This window comes from Rhineura floridana, chromosome 8, assembly GCF_030035675.1.
Source record: "Rhineura floridana isolate rRhiFlo1 chromosome 8, rRhiFlo1.hap2, whole genome shotgun sequence".
Taxonomy (NCBI): domain Eukaryota; kingdom Metazoa; phylum Chordata; class Lepidosauria; order Squamata; family Rhineuridae; genus Rhineura; species Rhineura floridana.
Window position 1 is genome coordinate 73,091,736 of NC_084487.1, and position 17,802 is coordinate 73,109,537.

General features: G+C 43.5%; 1 protein-coding gene across 8 annotated transcripts in view; it reads right to left on the reverse strand.

The window, feature by feature from the left end:
* CPSF6 (cleavage and polyadenylation specific factor 6) overlaps positions 1-16,179 on the reverse strand; it is a 38,826-nt gene extending 22,647 nt beyond the window's left edge. For 6 of the 8 annotated variants that reach the window (XR_009764448.1, XR_009764450.1, XR_009764449.1 and 3 more), the window contains exons 1-7: positions 15,968-16,179; positions 5,507-5,716; positions 4,359-4,462; positions 3,675-3,820; positions 2,807-2,980; positions 1,814-2,318; positions 130-222 (exon numbers count right to left, since the gene is read on the reverse strand). Coding sequence is in view for 5 of the 8 variants with exons in the window: in XM_061639774.1 (XP_061495758.1) it covers positions 130-222; positions 1,814-2,318; positions 2,807-2,980; positions 3,675-3,820; positions 4,359-4,462; positions 5,507-5,716; positions 15,968-16,027 (1,292 nt within the window). In the remaining 3 variants the exon portion in view is untranslated. The remainder of the gene's footprint in view (positions 1-129; positions 223-1,813; positions 2,319-2,806; positions 2,981-3,674; positions 3,821-4,358; positions 4,463-5,506; positions 5,717-15,967) is intronic. The other 2 variants (XM_061639777.1, XM_061639778.1) reach the window with 1 other exon arrangement.
* Positions 16,180-17,802: the final 1,623 nt, after the last annotated feature.

A 17,802-nucleotide genomic window follows, 5' to 3' on the forward strand; every position in this document is an offset into this window, starting at 1 on the left:
TGCAAGTGTTAGTTCTTTTGGTAGGAAGAAAATGCAGAATGATAAGCAATGCTATCCTCTTAAGAGCAAGAAGTGGATCAAGATCCTATAGCTGATTTAGCATAAGAGGAAATGTCTAAAAATTCATACCTCCCTGCGTTTTGAGTATTATTTTTCGTTTGTCTCCAATACAATGGCATATGTAATTGTTCTCTTATGGACATGTTATTTCCAGTGAAACGCCTATGATATATAATTGACAATTTAAATATAGTTATGGATTGTAGTTGAGATCATCACGAAAATATTGGACATTATGTGCAGAGATTCTACTGCTGCTTTCAACCCCCTCAGCCCTCCCTTGTCTATTAGAGTATTATCTTGATAAACAAAGATTTAAAAGTTTGATTTTTTTTATTATGGGTTTTTGGCATAGTCTTTCAAGCTATTATGCCCAATTCTCTAAATTTCTAGAAAACTGACTTAAAACATCTTAAATTTTAGACAATAATTCCACGAACCAATTAACAAAGCTGGAAACAATAACCTTAAGGAAAAGACTATGTAGGTTATTTGACAAAATAAAATCATGACAATAAAGCCTCCCTGATATGCTCACAACATGCAAGCAGATTTTTATATATCATAATCTATAATTATTAAAAAGATGGTGTAATGTGAACCTAAGACAAACAGCATCAAAGGAAAAGTAGTAGCAAAGAATAAGCCAAGATTTTCTCAAATAAGACTGGAAAACAAAAGATGGATGTAGACAACTGATACAGCAATTGATGTAAAGCTACCATGGGATGTTCAAGCATTTTATCCATAGCGGTTACCCATAAGTTGAGTGACGACATAGGATTTAACCATCCCCTGAATAAAACTTAAATTGGCAGAAGAGTTCCTCTTTTACTTTTGTAAAACAAACCCTCAATGGTAGATTCCCCATATTGTCCACCATCTGACATGGTTGTCTGAATCCATCAGAATAGTCAAAACAAAAAGATCATGGGAGTTACAGAAAAAGGGTTTTCCAGACAAGATGCAGGTTTAGCAGAGGGGAAAAAAGTACAACTCAAACTAATGTGCAGAGGGTTTTCTTATTAGAGACCAATTCAAAGTTGTTCATTTAAAAAGGATATTGATATATTTATATTCTGATGTATTATCAAGAAACTAAATTGCAACTTTTTGCAGGTGAAGAAAATTTGAGGTGCTGGACATTAAAAAGTTAATTACACACACACACAAAGGTAAGGGAAGGTGAAAATAAAGTATTTGTTTAAAGACTATAAAGGAAGCCACCAATGAAAGCTAAATCAAACAAATATGCAGCTGATGGAAAGAGGAAGGCCTAAGTATTGTTTTTAACACACTGGTTCTCAAACTGCGCAGTAGCCCACCCCCTTGGAGTTCACAAAAATCTGGAAGAGGAGAAGATACTTCCAAGGATAGGATAGGATCCTGAGGCGGGTGAAGCCTTCTTTCCTTTATCAGCTAAGACATTATTAGGTTCTGTTCTTGTTCTGTTCTGCTTTCTAATGCCAGTGTTGGATTAGTTTCCCACTCCATAGATCGTTGTACACAGCAGTAGGTCATGAACACTGCAGCATGCAATGATCTCTATATGTTCTGCTGATGGTCTGGGGGGGCGGCATTCATGAGAGGGGGAGCCAAGCTCAGAAAGTTTGAGAAACACTGGTTTAATGACAACACCACATTCAAGAAACAGAATTTTACTTTCCTGAAGGAAATGGAGACAAAACCACCTGACAGATTCTGGAGTTCTTAAAAAGGAATAAATATGCTATCAATGCAGAAAGGCACTCACCTGCCTGGTGGCCCATAATCACCTCTGTCATAAGGTGGAGGTCGTCCATACGGGTCTGAAGGTGGTGGACCACGGCTGTCTGATGTAGGTATACCACTGTTGGCTGGTGGGGGGAAGAAAGCTGGATTCACGTGTGGAGCTGGTGGGGGAGCACCTGGTGGAGGCCCAGGTAAGTGAGGAGGAGGAGCCAGTGTCAGGGGTGGCCCTAAAGGACCAGGTGGACGAGGAGGGAAAGGGCCTGGAGGTGGAGGAGGACCCTGTTGTGGGGGTGGAGGACCTGGTGGAGGACCATAGCCTGGAACTGGAGGTGGAGGGCCAGGGGGAAGTGGACCCAATGGAGGTTGACCAAAGGGTTGCCCTGGAAACAGAACTGGAGGAGGAGGGCGGTCACCACGATTAGGGGGACCAGTTAATGGAGGAGGTAGAACCTGGCCAGGTGGAGGAGGACCTGGAGGGCCTGGTGGGCCAGGAGGACCTAGAGGTGGACGTGGAGGAGTTTGTCCAGCTAAAGGGGAAGAAAGAAAGAAATAGTAATAATGTTTTCTACTTCTTCTACAAAGCTTTCTTCAACACCTATGAGATCACTTATAAAAAGCATTAGAAGGCTTATTGATATATGGATATATACATTATACATACATGGATGTGGATATCATATATACACATGTACGAATCCACCCATTTGTCAGAAGATCTGACCGGGGGGCGAGGGGGGTAGATACTAATATTCTGTGCCTATCTTCAAAGGAAACTGCCCAACACTGTAGCAACAATAATCAACAGGACGAATACTATACATTTTTGTTTTCATTTTGTTTTATTATAGTGTTCTTTTATACTGGAAGTGCTTTAGTTTACTTTTATTCAGTGTAGAATACATGTCAATATTAAATCAGCCTACAGGCCAGGAACACAGCACAAGGGCCAGCAAGTTAAATTTCTACATCTTCATCTATACATTAAGGCAGAAATATATGATACAAAACATTTTACCGGGAAAAGGTGGGGGGGGTCCTCCTGGTCCAGTTGGTCCAGGAAATCTATCCCCTCCTGGAAGGGCGCCTGGAAAACGACCCCTCCCTCTGTTACTTGGTGGAAACGTTGCCCGTGAACTGCCTCCAGGAGGACCAGCCTTTCCTTCACCAGACATTTGGCCTGACTGTGTAGCTGCAGTAATGAAACAAAAGCATTTGATGTACAACATGGAATTAGCAAGGGCTTTCTTGGTTTATTCTTATGCTGGGTTTAGCTTTGGTATATTATGCTTTCATTACCCATTTTGAACTTCTCTAGGATTCTTCAGTTAGATAAGGCTGTGTCAAAGTAATGTTTCAAATGTATAGGAACTCAACTTAACTGATCTCATTCATGTTTTTATCAGTAATAAATTACAATTATTTTCTTAGACTGACCTTTTTCCTAGCATAACTTTTGCCTGGATCAGGACCTGCAGGAGTGCTCCAAACACCAGTTAGATGTGGCCTGTCCCCCCCAGCCCCTCCTCCAACACGCCCCTGGAACACCCTTTTTCGGGCCTTCCGCCAGTTTCTCTTCCGCTGGGCTTCCCCAGCAGACCACCAGCTAAGCCAGCTGAGTCCTGGCTCCATCACAGCTGAGCTGGATGAGGGGCTTCTGCTGGCATAAGCATGGCTGAGCTGGGACCCTGCTGGCTCAGCCAGGGGTCCACCATATCCAACTCCCCTCAACCTGGCATAAATAGCAGTTGGATTGCACCCTTAGCAGATTCTAAGCACTTAATAGCCAAATACAACACATTCTTTGATAGTTGCAAAACGGTAATGTTTCCTTCTCAAATGTGCTCTTTCACTCTTAACTCTAAGTAGCTGTGAGGAACACTTACTTTTTCTCGACTGCAGTTCAAATTGACTCAGAAACTGCTTATTACATGGAGTTACAACAGGATTTTGACCATGCAGTTCTCGTTTGGGTAAAAGATCCATTAGTTTTTTGGAAGATGCTTCAGATCCCACCCCGACAAGAGCAAACCTGGGGAAAAAAGAATAGAAGGAGGAAATTATGTTGAGGGGGAGGGGACTATCATCCAACTGAAATGCTCTGGAAGAATTTTAGAAAGAAAACAGGGAGTCAGCTTTTTGTCCACCAAACACCTAACTCCACCCCCGTACAAGTCATTTGTAGTAGGGTACCAGTCAATTTCTGATATTGAACTATGACCAGCCGCACTCATGGCATCTCACTGTAACCTTTATTTACTATGACCCTCACACCCCAACCTTCTAGCACATTTGCTTCCTACGTCTGAAAGTTTTACCTCCTGTCTCTGAGAAGGGCTTGAAAGGAACCAGTTTCTTCACCACTGCCTCTTCTAGATCAACACAGCCTCAGCTGTCTTTATAGTCTATCCAGGTAAACTCACTACTCCTTCCTTAAACCCTGTTCTTGTCCTGCTCCATCTTCTTAAAACATATTATTTCAAGCAACATACCAGTCTCCTATACAGCCTATCACACTGTTCGTGTTTAAACAAAAAATGGGATGATGTTGGATTTAAACAAATTCTTACCCCTTAGACTGGCCATTAGCACGGTTTTCAAAAAATTTTATCTCCAAAATATCATTTACACCAAGTGAATGAACTGCTTCAGTTAAATCTTCATCTGTGGTCCACTGCAAAATATTCATAATTGACATTTCATTTTTAACACAATCACAATTTTTTTTTCATTTTTCCACTGCACCGTTCAAGAGAAAAGACCTTAATACAGTAGGGCCCCACTCATACGGTAGGTTAGGTTCCAGACCCCAGCCGGAAAGCAAAAACCACCGGAAAGCGGATCAGCTGTAGCATGGGGGTCTGGAACCTAACCCACTGATCACACCGGAGAAGGAGAAGATCAGATCTTCCCCTCCTCAGGCGCGATCAGCTCCAGCGGGAGTCTGATCGCACCAGAAGAGGAGAAGATCGGCTGTAGCGAGCTGCAGCTGATCTTTCCCTCCTTGGGTGCGATCAGCTGGAGTGCGCGAGTCTGACCGCCCCCGAGGAGGATAAGATCAGCTGTAGCATGCTATGGCTAATCTTCCCCTCCTTGGGTGCAATCAGCTCAAGTGGGAGTCTGATCACACCAGAAGAGGAGATTGGCTGTAGCGAGCTGCAGCTGATCTTTCCCTCCTCGGGCGCGATCAGCTGGAGTGTGGTGAGCTCCAGCCCCCCTCCAGCTGATCACCCTGCTGGCACCGTATTAACAGAACGCCAAAAAGCGGGGCCCTACTGTACAGTGAATACTAGCTTCATCTGACATCTGATACATTCAATATTAAAAAATCCCCCCCAAAGTTGGTTTGATTTATTGCTTTCTAAAGTTACTGGAATGCTGCCTACTCCTTCCTATGTGATATAATTGAGCAAATTATGTTTATTTTGTAAAAATAAGCAAAGACCTCTCTAATTTACATAGACATTAAGTAGCGATGATTACTAACTCAAAAGACATTACAATCATTACCTACAGTAAAACAGAACCCACACCTCGGTGGTAGAGAACATGTTTTTTATGCAAAAGTTTCCAAATTCAATCCCTAGTATCACCCGGTAGGGCTGGAAAAGACCCTCTTGAGAGCTGCCACTAATGTAAACAATAGTTAGCAAGATGAACCAATGGTCTGACTTGATACATGATGGCTTTTTCATGTTCCTAATGCAACAACACTCACCCAAGTAAGATTTCCGATGTACAATGCAATTCTCTTTCCTGTAAATGTGTAGACAACATTTGGTGCCGATCCTTTGCCTACATCATCTCCAACAGATGGTGGGAGAGAGTCCATATAATCACGATCCTCTGGTGCATCGCCGTTATTGGCAGATGGAGATATTACGTCGTCATACAAATCTATTTGATCATGCCCACCATATTCAGCCTCCTAGAAGACAGAGGCCATGAATACCATACTTTTAATAATTAATTCATTTTTCTCTAGAGAGCCTTAAAGTAGAACTTTATTTATTGACTGATAAGCATTTATATTTATAATATTATTCCATGGCAGTATATAATGCAAACGAAAACAATAAAATGTATAACAAAATAATTGAAAACCAATAAAAAATGCAATTAAATTATTAACAGTGAACATGTATTTAAAACACAGTATCTTGAAGACAGAGGTAGGTGAAATCTGAACCTAACAGCACTATTCTTTTTAAAAATAAAATGCATGAATCCAGTATGATTGCCTTTTCTCCTACTCTTCACAATAATCAGGATATCCTAATGGAATTACTCTAAAAACTACAATGCATTTTAGTTAAAAGGTGTTAAATATCTACACTACTAATGCATCACTCTTATATTTTATTAATTTCCTATAGGCTCAAGGTGGCTAACAGCAATTTCACTAGTATCTTGCAGAGCTTAACGTGAGAAATTTGTATCTAAGGGCAGTTTAAGAATGTACCTATAGCCCACAGCTATTTCTATCAAACTTTAAAAAGCAGGGTAATTGGGCAGCTATAGTGAATGCACCAGGGGAGCAGGAGACCTGACCTCCTTTCTGAGATATTGGACTGCCCTACAAAGTTGTCAAAATGCAAACACCATTTAGGTCGGTCTTTCACAGTCCAATCCACTACCTATGTACCTTGCAAAAATTTGGTAACATGTGCCTCTGAGCATATAGTGAGTGGTGGCAACACCTGCCATCTCCAAAAATGGAGAATTACATTTTTCTATGTTTGTTGGTGTTCTTCTTACCTGGCTTCTTTCCTGTGTTACTAATGTTTCTACAGAGAATCTAACCTAGAACATCTTTTCCCCCCTCATTTTTCATCCTAGAAATCTGTGTCAAATTTATTTTTATTAATTTCAAAGCCTTTTTATTGGTCAATGTCACATGATGGTGAAGACAGCCTTTTGTGTTTCAAATTGGAGGTTATGTTCTATTTCTATTTTGGGTGCATTAACAGTTGAATCTGAAACTGCCGTTTGATGTAAAATCAGACTGATTACAATATGTTGCTACTTCAGCAATGACTCTAACTGTTGGAAAAAAGAGGATGCATGTTTTCAGCCTGCTATGTTTAAACTACTTCATTTAAGGCAAGGTGGACAAGGTCAATTAAAAACATAGAGCACACCCAGAATTTTGCTAGAATACACTTAACCTCCCACTGTTTTATCTTGCGCAAATTGAGACATTCCTGATCTCTACTGGAGACTATTCTGCAGAATAGACAGTGCCATCATTCAACAATTATGTTTGGAGTTTTTTTAGTACACATTTTACAATGTGTTGCTGTACTTCACATATTCACAGAAATAGAAGCAAAAGAAAATGATTTCCTATAGGAAACTTCACTAAAATTGCAAAGTAAATCAGACATATTTTAAGTGACCATCTGAACTATATCAACTGTCTTAATAGTGTTGCTTCCTCCCTGCTAAAGCAAGATCAGCACAGCACATGTCTTCTTTCTATTCTTTGGGCTGATTGCAGGTGTTGTGCCTCTGAGCTTATGGTGAGTGGTGACATGTTACCAAGTTCTTCCAAGCTACACAGCAAGTGGATTGGACTGTGAAAAACCAACCCAAATTGTGTTTGTATTTTCACAAATTTGTAGGGCAGTCCAATATCTCAGAGATGAGGTCAGGTCTCCTGATCCCCTGGTGCATTCACTATACAGTAGGGCCCCACTCACACAGCAGGTTAGGTTCCAGACCCCAGCTGAAAAGCAGACCAGTTGTAGCGCAGGTTCTGGAACCTAACCCACTGATCGCGCCGGAGCAGGAGAAGATCAGCTATAGCGTTCTACAGGTGATCTTCCCCTCCTCCAGTGCGATCAGCTGGAGTGCGGGAGTCTCATCGCCCCCGAGAAGATCAGCTGCTTCCCCTCCTCTGGCACAATCAGCTCGAGCGCAGGAGTCTGATCGCGTCAGAAGAGGAGATCAGCTGTAGCACTCTACAGCTGATCTTCCACTCCTCCAGTGAGATCAGCTGGAGCGCGGGGAGCTCCAGCCCTCCCTCCAGCTGATCGCCCCGCTGGTGCCATATTAGCAAAATGCCAAAAAGCGGTGCGCCAAGAAGCGGGGCCCTACTGTAGCTGCCTAATTTCCCTGCTTTTTAAAGTTTGGCATCTGTGGGCTATAGGTACGTTCTTAAACTGCAAGGTTTTTTGCCTATTTGTGAATTTCTCCGCTTTTTAATCCAGCAGGTAAGAAATGGGATACTGTGCAAGTTTGCTGAAAATGGATTGATCATTTGCATGCTTATTGAATTCAGTGGGATTTACTCCCCTGCAATCATGCTTAGGATAGGTGAAACTGACCACAGGGGATGGGGAGGGGGGAGGAGGAGGGAGGAGGGGGGAGGAGGGGGGAGGAGGGGGGAGGAGGAGGGAGGAGGGGGGAGGAGGAGGGAGGAGGAGGGAGGAGGAGGGAGGAGGAGGGAGGAGGAGGGAGGGGAGGAGGATGAAAGCAGGCAGGAGGGGATGGACAGGTTCGATCATTTGCATGTTTATTGAGTTCAGTGGGATTTACTCCCATGCAATCATGTTTTGGATAAGTAAAACTGACCGGGGGGGAAGAGAGGGAGGGCTGGAGTGGGCAGGGGAGGAAGAAGAAGGAAGAGGGGAGGGGAGAGGGGATGGAGGGGAAAGCAGGTCTGATCATTTTCATGATTATTAAGTTCAATGGGATTTACTCCTATGCAATCATGGTTAGGATAGGCAAAACTGACCATGGGGGAGGAGGAGGGGAAGAAGCAGATTGGAGGGGACAAAGGAAGGGGGAGGGGAGGGCAGGTTTGATCATTTGCATGCTTATAAGGAAAGAGGAGGGAGAAGAGGGGGAAGGAGGGGATTGGAAAGGAATGGGGAAAGGTAGAGAGGGGCAAAGGAAGGGGGAGGGAATGGGCAAGAGGGAGGGGATAGGAGGAAGGAGAAGGGAGGGTGGGTTTGATCAGTTGCATACTTTCTGAGTTCAATGGGATTTATTTCTGTGCAATCATTTTTGAAAATGGAAATGGACTGCCTTCAAGTCAATCCCGACTTATGGCGATCCTATGAATAAGGTTTTCATGGTAAACGGTATTCAGAGGTGGTTTTACCATTGCCTTCCTCTGAGGCTGACTGGCCCAAGGTCACCCAGTGAGCTTCATGGCTGTGTGGGGATTCCAACCCGGGTCTCCCAGGTCATAGTCCAACACTAACCCAGGGGAGGAGCAGGGAGAGTAGGAGAAGAGATTGTGTGGGTGGGTGGGTGGGCGGGCACTGGGCAGAGGGGAAGCCCCTTACCTTTCCAAAAGGAAAACAGTATGAACACTATCATTGCTTTTCAGCATTTCCCCCACCTTTTTATTCTACAGCAGGCACATGTAGCCTCCCACCCAAATTTCAACCAAAGCTGTCCCTGGACACATCCACACCAAGCCTTTATTTCACTTCGGACAGTCATGGCTTCTCTCAAAGAATCCTGGGAAGTGTAGTTAGTGAAGGGTGCTGAGAGTTGCTAGGAGACGCTCTGTTCCCCTCACAGACCTTTAATCAGAGTGGCTGACTGTTAAACCACTCTGGACACTGAAGCTCTGTCAGTGGAATAGGAATTCCTCTCAGCACCCTTCACAAACTACACTTCCCAGGATTCTTTGACGGAAGCCACAAAGGAAGAGTACAGGCAAGTATCATGGAATTGCAGGGATGGTGTCAGGAAGGCTAAAGCTGAGAATGAGCTGAGGTTAGCGAGGGATGCTAAAAGCAACAAAAAAAGGTACGTCTTCAGGTACATCCCTAGTAAAAGGCAAAGAAAGGAAATGGTGGCACAGCTACTCAATGAGGATGGCAAAATGATAACAGATGACAAAGAAAAGGCAGAAGTGCTCAATTCCTACTTTGGCTCAGTCTTCTCCCCAAAAAGGGTCTATGACCCTCCTGGGAAATATGAAGTGGAAGGGACAGGATTGGGACTTGAGATTGATAGGCAAATGGTCAAGGAATACCTAATCGCTTTGAACGAGTTCAAATCTCCAGGGCCCGATAAACTGCATCCTAGAGTATTGAAGGAACTGGCTGAAGAACTCTCAGAACTGTTGTCTACTATCTTTACGAAATTGTGGAGAACTGGTGAAGTGCCAGATGACTGGAGGAGAACTAATGTTGTCCCTATCTTCAAAAAGGGCAAAAATAGGAAGCAGGGAAGTACAAACTAATCAGCCTAACATCAATCCCTGGAAAAACTCTGGAGCAGATAATAAAGCAGTCAATCTGTAAGCACCTTGAAAACAATGCAGTGATTACTAGGAGCCAACATGGATTTATGAAGAACAAATCCTGCCAAATAACCATATCTCGTTTTTTGATCAGCTAACCTCCCTTGTAGACTGTGGGAATGCTGTGGACGTAATATATCTCGACTTCAGCAAAGCTTTTGACAAAGTGCCCCATGAGATTCTGATTAGCAAGCTAGCTAAATGTGGGCTGGATGGAACAACTATCAAGTGCATCCACAGTTGGTTCCAGAATCCTACTCAAAGAGTGCTTATCAATGGTTCCTTCTCAAACTGGGCAGAAGTAACGAGTGAGGTACCAGAGGGCTCGGTCCTGGGCTCAGTGCTCTTCAACATTTTTATTAATGACTTGGATGAGGAGGTACAGAGCATGCTTATCAAATTTACAGATGATACAAAATTGGGGGGCACAGCTAATACCGTGGAAGACAGAATTCAAAGGGACCTTGACAGGCTGGAGCATTGGGCTGAAAACAACAGAATGAAATGCAACAGAGATCAATGCAAAGTTCTACACTTAGGAAAAAGAAACCAAATGCACAGTTATAAGATGGGGGATACTTGGCTCAGCAATACAACAGGTGAGAACGATCTTGGAATTGTCATTGATCACAAGCTGAATATGAGCCAACAGGGTGATGTGGCTGCAAAAAAGGCAAATGCTATATTAGACTGCATTAACAGAAGTATAGTTTCCAAATTGCGTGAAGTATTAGTTCCCCTCTATTCAGCAGTGGTTAGGCCTCATCTTGAATACTGCGTCTAGTTCTGGTCTCCGCACTTCAAGAAGGATGCAGACAAACTGAAACAGGTTCAGAGGAAGGCAACAAGGATGATCAGGGGACTGGAAACAAAGCCGTATGAGGAGAGACTGAAAGAAATGGGCATGTTTAGCCTGGAGAAGAGAAGACTGAGGGGAGATATGATAGCACTCTTCAAGTACATGAAAGGTTGTCGCACAGAGGAGGGCCGGGATCTCTTCTCGATCGTCCCAGAGTGCAGGACACGGAATAATGGGCTCAAGTTGCAGATTTTGACTGGACATCAGGAAAAACTCCCTAACTGTTAGAGCCATACGACTATGGAACCAATTACCTAGAGAGGTAGTGGGCTCTCCGACACTCGAGGCATTCAAGAGGCAGCTGGACAGCCATATGTCAGGAATGCTTTGATTTGGATTCCTGCATTGAGCAGGGGGTTGGACTTGATGGCCTTATACGCCCAACTCTACTATTCTATGATTCTATGAAATGTTTGCTAACTCAGAAATTATCCAAGGCGCTCTTCTCCCCACAAGGGAAAGATACAGTGGTCCTATATGTTATCCCCAATATATGGGAAAGCAGGTAGAGTAGGGCAACTTTGAATAGAGAAAGGCTGGCAGAGAAAGATCCCCTCTTTGAAAAGTCATTTGCTGAACCTATAAACCATCCATGGCTGCTTTGTATTTAAAAAAATGCGGGGGGGGGGGCAGTGACTGCAGAAGTAAATAGCCGTAATATAAACCAATGTAACAAAATGACCTAACAAGTTCACTACAATAGCAACAAAGTATTTTATTCCATGCTGTGGCAGCAAAAAAAGATAATGAAAAACTTTTCTCTCCTGACCTTAACACTCCTAGTTCAGACAAATGTTACAAGATTTGTTCTTGAAAAACACCAAGTACAAACCATTGAAGCAAATAAAGATAATAATTCTCACATGGCACAATTAATGCCATTTAGGACTTGCAACCAAGACATCTGTATAACTATGGATCTCTGCTTCGGCCCAAGCTGACCTGTGTTTCTGACTAACCAAATGTAATGTTGTGTGGATTAAAAGATTTGAAGCTAACCCTGAATTATTAAATAAGGAAAGTAACACATTTTAAATTCAAGGAATAGAGCTCTGGAAACACATTTTTATTTTGAAGAATCCTCAAAAGATCCATGTTCAAAGAAAATGTCTATTTTTTAAGAGGCTGATTTTCAGTGGGTGAACACTAGCGAAAACGTTTACATAAAAGGCATTGTTTATTAGCAAAAAAGTAAATTATTTTCTATGTACAGAAGGCTCATTTAAATTTGATGACATTTACTAAGCACAAGTTTTCAAATCCAGATCAAAAGACCTAAATACTAATTGATCAGAAAGCACAAGAGATTCCAAAACATGTAAATCTCCAGGTAATAGTGGTCAATTCCCATCCCTACTTACTTGTGTCTCTCCCCCAACTGCCCTCCATCAGCAGTTTTTATCTTTGCAGCTTCAGACTTGGAGCTGGAAAAGGTGCAGGCACAGGAAGCTGGTTCCAAACTCAATATCATGGTGCACAAGACTGCTCTAACTGAGGCACTGAACCCTTTGCTTCTCTCGAAATAATAAGCTGGCAGCACTTTAAAAGGAGAACTAGTCTTAAAGCATGGGGACTCACCTTTTACTGGCCACTAGCAAGTAACTAATTGTATGCCTGCATTGCTCAGGGGTGACCAACTACCTCCATGCTCCACCAACCCAGACATTCGTCCTCTCATGTTCCCAAAGCAAATTTCCTCTTCTTGCATTCAGTCACTACTACTTCTTTAATGCCATGACAGACAGATCCAGCCAGATATATACTCTCCATAGCTCAGTTACAGTCTCTCCAAATTCACCCTATGTGAAGCTACATTCTTGCAAGAAACAATTACACTACATTTCACTAAAAGAAAAAGCCTGTACACACCAAGACACTGTGACCTTTAAAAAATGGAGAGCATCCCTGATGATACTATCATTAGGCCGAGATAAGAAAAGTGAGATGTCAAAGAAATAACTAGTTCCATAAGTTTAACCAGTAAGAGGGAAACTGAACATTTTACACCAAGGATGTGTCCTAGGTACAGACCTGTAATATTTTATACCAATTTAACGGTCCTGCCTACCCCCAAATTTTTTTATGAACCTAAGTTTGCTTAGGGTGGTGAGAATTTATTAAGAGATCTGTTACCTCTACAATAGTGTCTATGAAGAACATATAAGTAGATGCTACCACAAATGGAAACGTTTGCAGAGAATGTCACAAACTATTTTGAATTTGCATTTCAATTTAAATAAAATACTGATATGTAGATTCAGCATCTGTACTGATCAAGAACCATATCACACATGCACCTACTGGGTAGATGGGGTTGGGGAGAACAATCTGTATGAACCTCGACACGATCATAGGTCCATACTTTCCTTTACAGAGTTAAGGACTGTGAAAGCACAAAGTCGAACTTTCTCTCTGATAGCACCTACATCATGGGATGCTCTCCATGGTGATTTTTGCTTGTTTCCCCATGCTATGGCCTTTGGTCACCAAATAAAATGTGGCTTTTTCAGAATGCATTTTCTGGTGGTTGACTAGACTCGTTGTTTTCAACTATGGTGCTGCTTTTACTTAGCTAATGCAGTTTTAGCTGGCTGTTTTTGTACAAGTTTTATTAATATTTTATATCAAATGTTCCGGTTTAGTTTTAAATTGTGCAGTGCTTCAAGTGTTTGTCAACACAAAATGAAGTTTATAAATGACCAAAAAAAAAAAAAAAACAGAAAAATAAGAAGCCTTTTTTTGAGTGTTCAGTCTCTTCATATGAAAACAGGGGAGCACAGCAAAGTCCCCCCCCAGGACATCATCTTTACATATCATAAAGCTCTCCCAAGAGTTTGAGAGCAAAGGTCAGGAGTGGGGAGGCTCAGGGAGCCTTCACGAGTAGGAAAGACTCCCCACTTCAAACCTTTGCCCTCAAACTCATGAAAGACTTTAACTTGTGTACTGATGACACATTGAAGGGGTGGAACTTGGCAGTACATCCCCACTTCTCCTCATGTGTCTGTTTACACAGGGATGCCTGAGTAAGGCTAAAAATTCCAACCTAATGGTCTATGGCAATTCTGCAAGCTCAAAGTATAGTTCACCTAAGCCCCCTTCAAGTATTCAGTATATATGCAAGGGGGAATTGAAGGAACAAGTGCATTCACTCCATCATCCCCCTTGTCATTGTTCATATCCCCCTCCACGAGTTGGATGGTGACTAACTGATGCAGGGAGCCTCCTGTCTTCATGGAGGCTCCCCACACATTTTAGAACCCTGGATTTTTCAGGTTTCTAATACATGCAGGAAGCTCCAATGAGGACAGGAGACTCCACACTTCAAACAATCACTCCCCCCACTTGTGGAGTGCAACAGGAATGAAGACGGGACAGATCTAACATACTCATTCCTGCAGCTGCCCCCCCCAAAATACCCCTGTGTTTAATGAGCATGGTATCAGAACACCTGGAGAAGACATTAATCGAGAAGTCTCATAATATAGAGGTCTCAGACTTTGTGCCCAGGCCATCTCTGGCATTTTCTTTCTTTTCAGTTTTTAGTACAGCTTCACAGCTATCATTTAAAGCACATCAGCAATAAAAATCATGAGAAAAAAGGAATTTGATACATCTCTGAAATATGGAAGAAAACAAACATGGCGCTTTAAAGCAGACATGGTAACAACTCTCAAAGACAAACTGCAGAAATGCCTTTCACAGACACTCTCTTGCTCAACACGAAGTATTTCCAAATGTTCCACAATACTCTTTTGAAGTTACAAGCCAAGAATGGGTGAACTTTTGAATATATGCAGCAAGGAAAGAAATGAAATCTTTCAGTATCAAATAATATACAGTACTCAGTGGACTGCATGCGCCTCACTATTGTTGACTGGCAACACAATTAAGGAACAGAAAGAATGTTTTGTTTTTCTGCCCCATATCTTGCATACATCATAGGAATAAAAGCCAGTGTAACCTATTTTACCAAAGTGAGGGGTGAGGTAGTTTGTAACTACCTTGAAATGTATTGCAAATTGTATTGTTTTATTGATGTATTACTGATGTTCTATTGATGTATTATTGGTGTATCATTGGTGTATCATTGGTGTATCTTTATATTGGTGCTCTTTTGTAAGCTGCCTTGAGGGCCTTTTGGCCAAAAGGCGGGGTAGAAATATTAAAATCAAAATCAAATCAAACTTGCTATACCTGAAAAAAATACACCAGCTTAGCATTCAGTTTTCTATCCTGTGAAAATCTAACCGTATTAAAGGTGTAATTAAAAACCCATGTCAACAGTTTATTAAACGGAGTGACCTGTTTAAAAAATGCAGCGCAGTTTGTTGGAGGAGAAGCTGTGTGTGTCGTATTGTCATGTGTTAAATAAATACAGAAAATGAAGAGGCCCAAAGGGAGAGTGTAGACTGTACTGCAAAACATCTTTGAGGAATTGTTTCACATCTCCCCCCCCCACCCTCGGTTTAAGACAGATCATCGTGTGGAACCTACAGCGTTTCGAGTGTTCTCAAGAGACTAAGATCTCGTCACGCATCTATATTGCAAGCTCCTGGGAAGTAGCTGCGGCGTGTTTGTGCCGCCGTGTTCCAGGCTGCCTCTTATCTCAAGGGAGAAAGCGGGCAACAACCAGCAGCGCTGCAACGCTACAAGTGGCTCCCTCTCTAGGCTCATTGTTTATCAGCGCTTGGGGCCTCGCAGCGACAGGCGAGCAGGCGGGAGAAGAGTGGAGAAAGAGACGCGCATTCAAACCTAGGCCGCGCCCCCTCCCTCTTTGACACGAGCTTCTCCCGGGCGGCGAGCGCCCTCACTGTAGTAGCCACTCAAAGCGCCAGGCGGGAAACTAGCGGGGCCCGCTTGGCGAGCGCCACAGTCAACAATGGCGGCGGCTTCTCTCCGCTCTGCGAGGCCCGCACCAAGCTAGTCAGTCAGTCAGTCAGTCTCTCTCCTTCTCCCACACCCGCACAGCCCAACCGAGCCAGGCCTCCGCCGGCCTCCTCCCCCGCCTATGCCTAGGTCGACCCTGGCAAAAGCAGGGCGCGCGGAGACTCTACCTGATTAAATTCCTCTCCTACATCGGCGTAGATATCTATGTGGTCCACGCCGTCCGCCATATTCCGCCTCTCCTCCTACTACTCCCCCCTCCCGCCGCAGCTCCCGCTGCCGCCAACCCCGCCCGGCTGTACAGCTGCCGCAGCCAGCCACCGCCAGAGTGGAGGGGGTAAGTTGGGGCGGTGCAACGTCACTTCCGAGTGCAAACAAGGAAACTTCCGGCGGGCAAACTTTTGTGTGCTACCATTGCCCATCGCGGCCACACCCACGAGAGGGTGGGGCTGCCTGTTGGTCAAACCCATTTTGCCGCGAGGGGGGGGATCAGTGATTTGTTAAAACTTTTCAGTGTTCCTCTGCAGTGCCACCCCCCCTCAAAAAAATACCTCTGTTGGAAACATGATAAAAACGGTAAAAACATGGGATCTCCAATGCCCCACCACGTCAAGTGGCAGGTGCCATGGCCCCAGCGGAGTGAAGGAAGGCGCTTTACACCAGGGCCCAGAGACCTACAGGCGTTCTATTTAGGCTGCAGATCCGTTAGTTGAGGGAGATACGGAGGTCAAACTCGAGATCATGTGAGAAGATGTTTATATAATCTTAGGAAGACAGAAAACTGGCTCGTCCCAGGTCATTTGTAGTGTTTCACTCAGTACACTGTACGACTGGCAGTTTGCAAATAGGAGTCTTTCACAGCCTTCCCTGGAGATGCCAGGGGTTGAACCTGGGACCTTCTGCATAAAAAGCATGGGCTCTGCCATTGAGCTGTGGCCCTTCCCTTATTTCCCTGTGCTTTATATTGGGTATCTGTATGTTGTGAGATTTGCTTGCTGGGGCCTATGAGAGACAGTATTAGAACAGAGCAAGCAACATTTTGAGTAATCAGCTGCTGGCTCAGCTCCTCCTGTTAGAACAGCGAGAACGCTTGAACAGAAAACTCTGACTTCTTGTTTGAGACAGAGATGGGGACTTGACACAGAGGTCAATGTGCAAACCTGCCTAACTGCCCCTTTCAGAAATCCAGAGTGCCCTAGCTCCTGCGGGCAAGTCCTATGCACACACAGTGACTGGCAGCAACAGGGAAGGACAAACAGTTTAGCAGGAATGTTTTAGATCCTAGTGACAGTAGGATTTATGTGCCTCTCTCCTGCAGAGGATTTAGAGGAACTCACATTTGCTCCTGTGAACAGTAAGGGGCATTTCCCCCATGTGTACATGTGTCTGTGATATTTCCATGTCTGGCTATCAATATAAATACAAAGGAGCTTAGACAAAGAGAAACTAAAGTAATCCTCAAGTTTTTCAAAACAGACAAGGACTCTGGGAGAGGGGGGGACTCCTGTGCTATAAGTCTACATTGTGCCAAAGAAGTTATGTTTGGACATTGGTTGGAGCAAGGGATTGTACCTAATGAAGTCATCCTGTTAGCGCAAAGGCATTGCCTGCACAATAGTTCTTTCTCTCCCTCAGTGTGCCCTGCATGCTGCCCAAATCTGTTCAGGGTTTTCCCCCAACCCTCCAGAGTGGATTGCAGAGGGCACATGGGAGGAAGAGGTCCCTTGTGCAGACAAAAGTCCTTCTGCTAATGGGACAATGTCACTGGATACAGCCCAAGGTGACTTTATATGTTTATTTAGAGGTCCCATTCTCTTTGATAGAACTTGTTCCAATTAAGTTTGTATAGGATTCCATCCTGGCAGCCCAGTCCTGTATATGCTTACTTGTAAATCAGTCTCACTATATTCAATGGTACTAACTCCCTGGTAAGTATGACTACAGCTCTTTTCAAAGCATATTTACCCTAAAGTTATAAAGCAAGTGATTTTGGACAAAATTACTT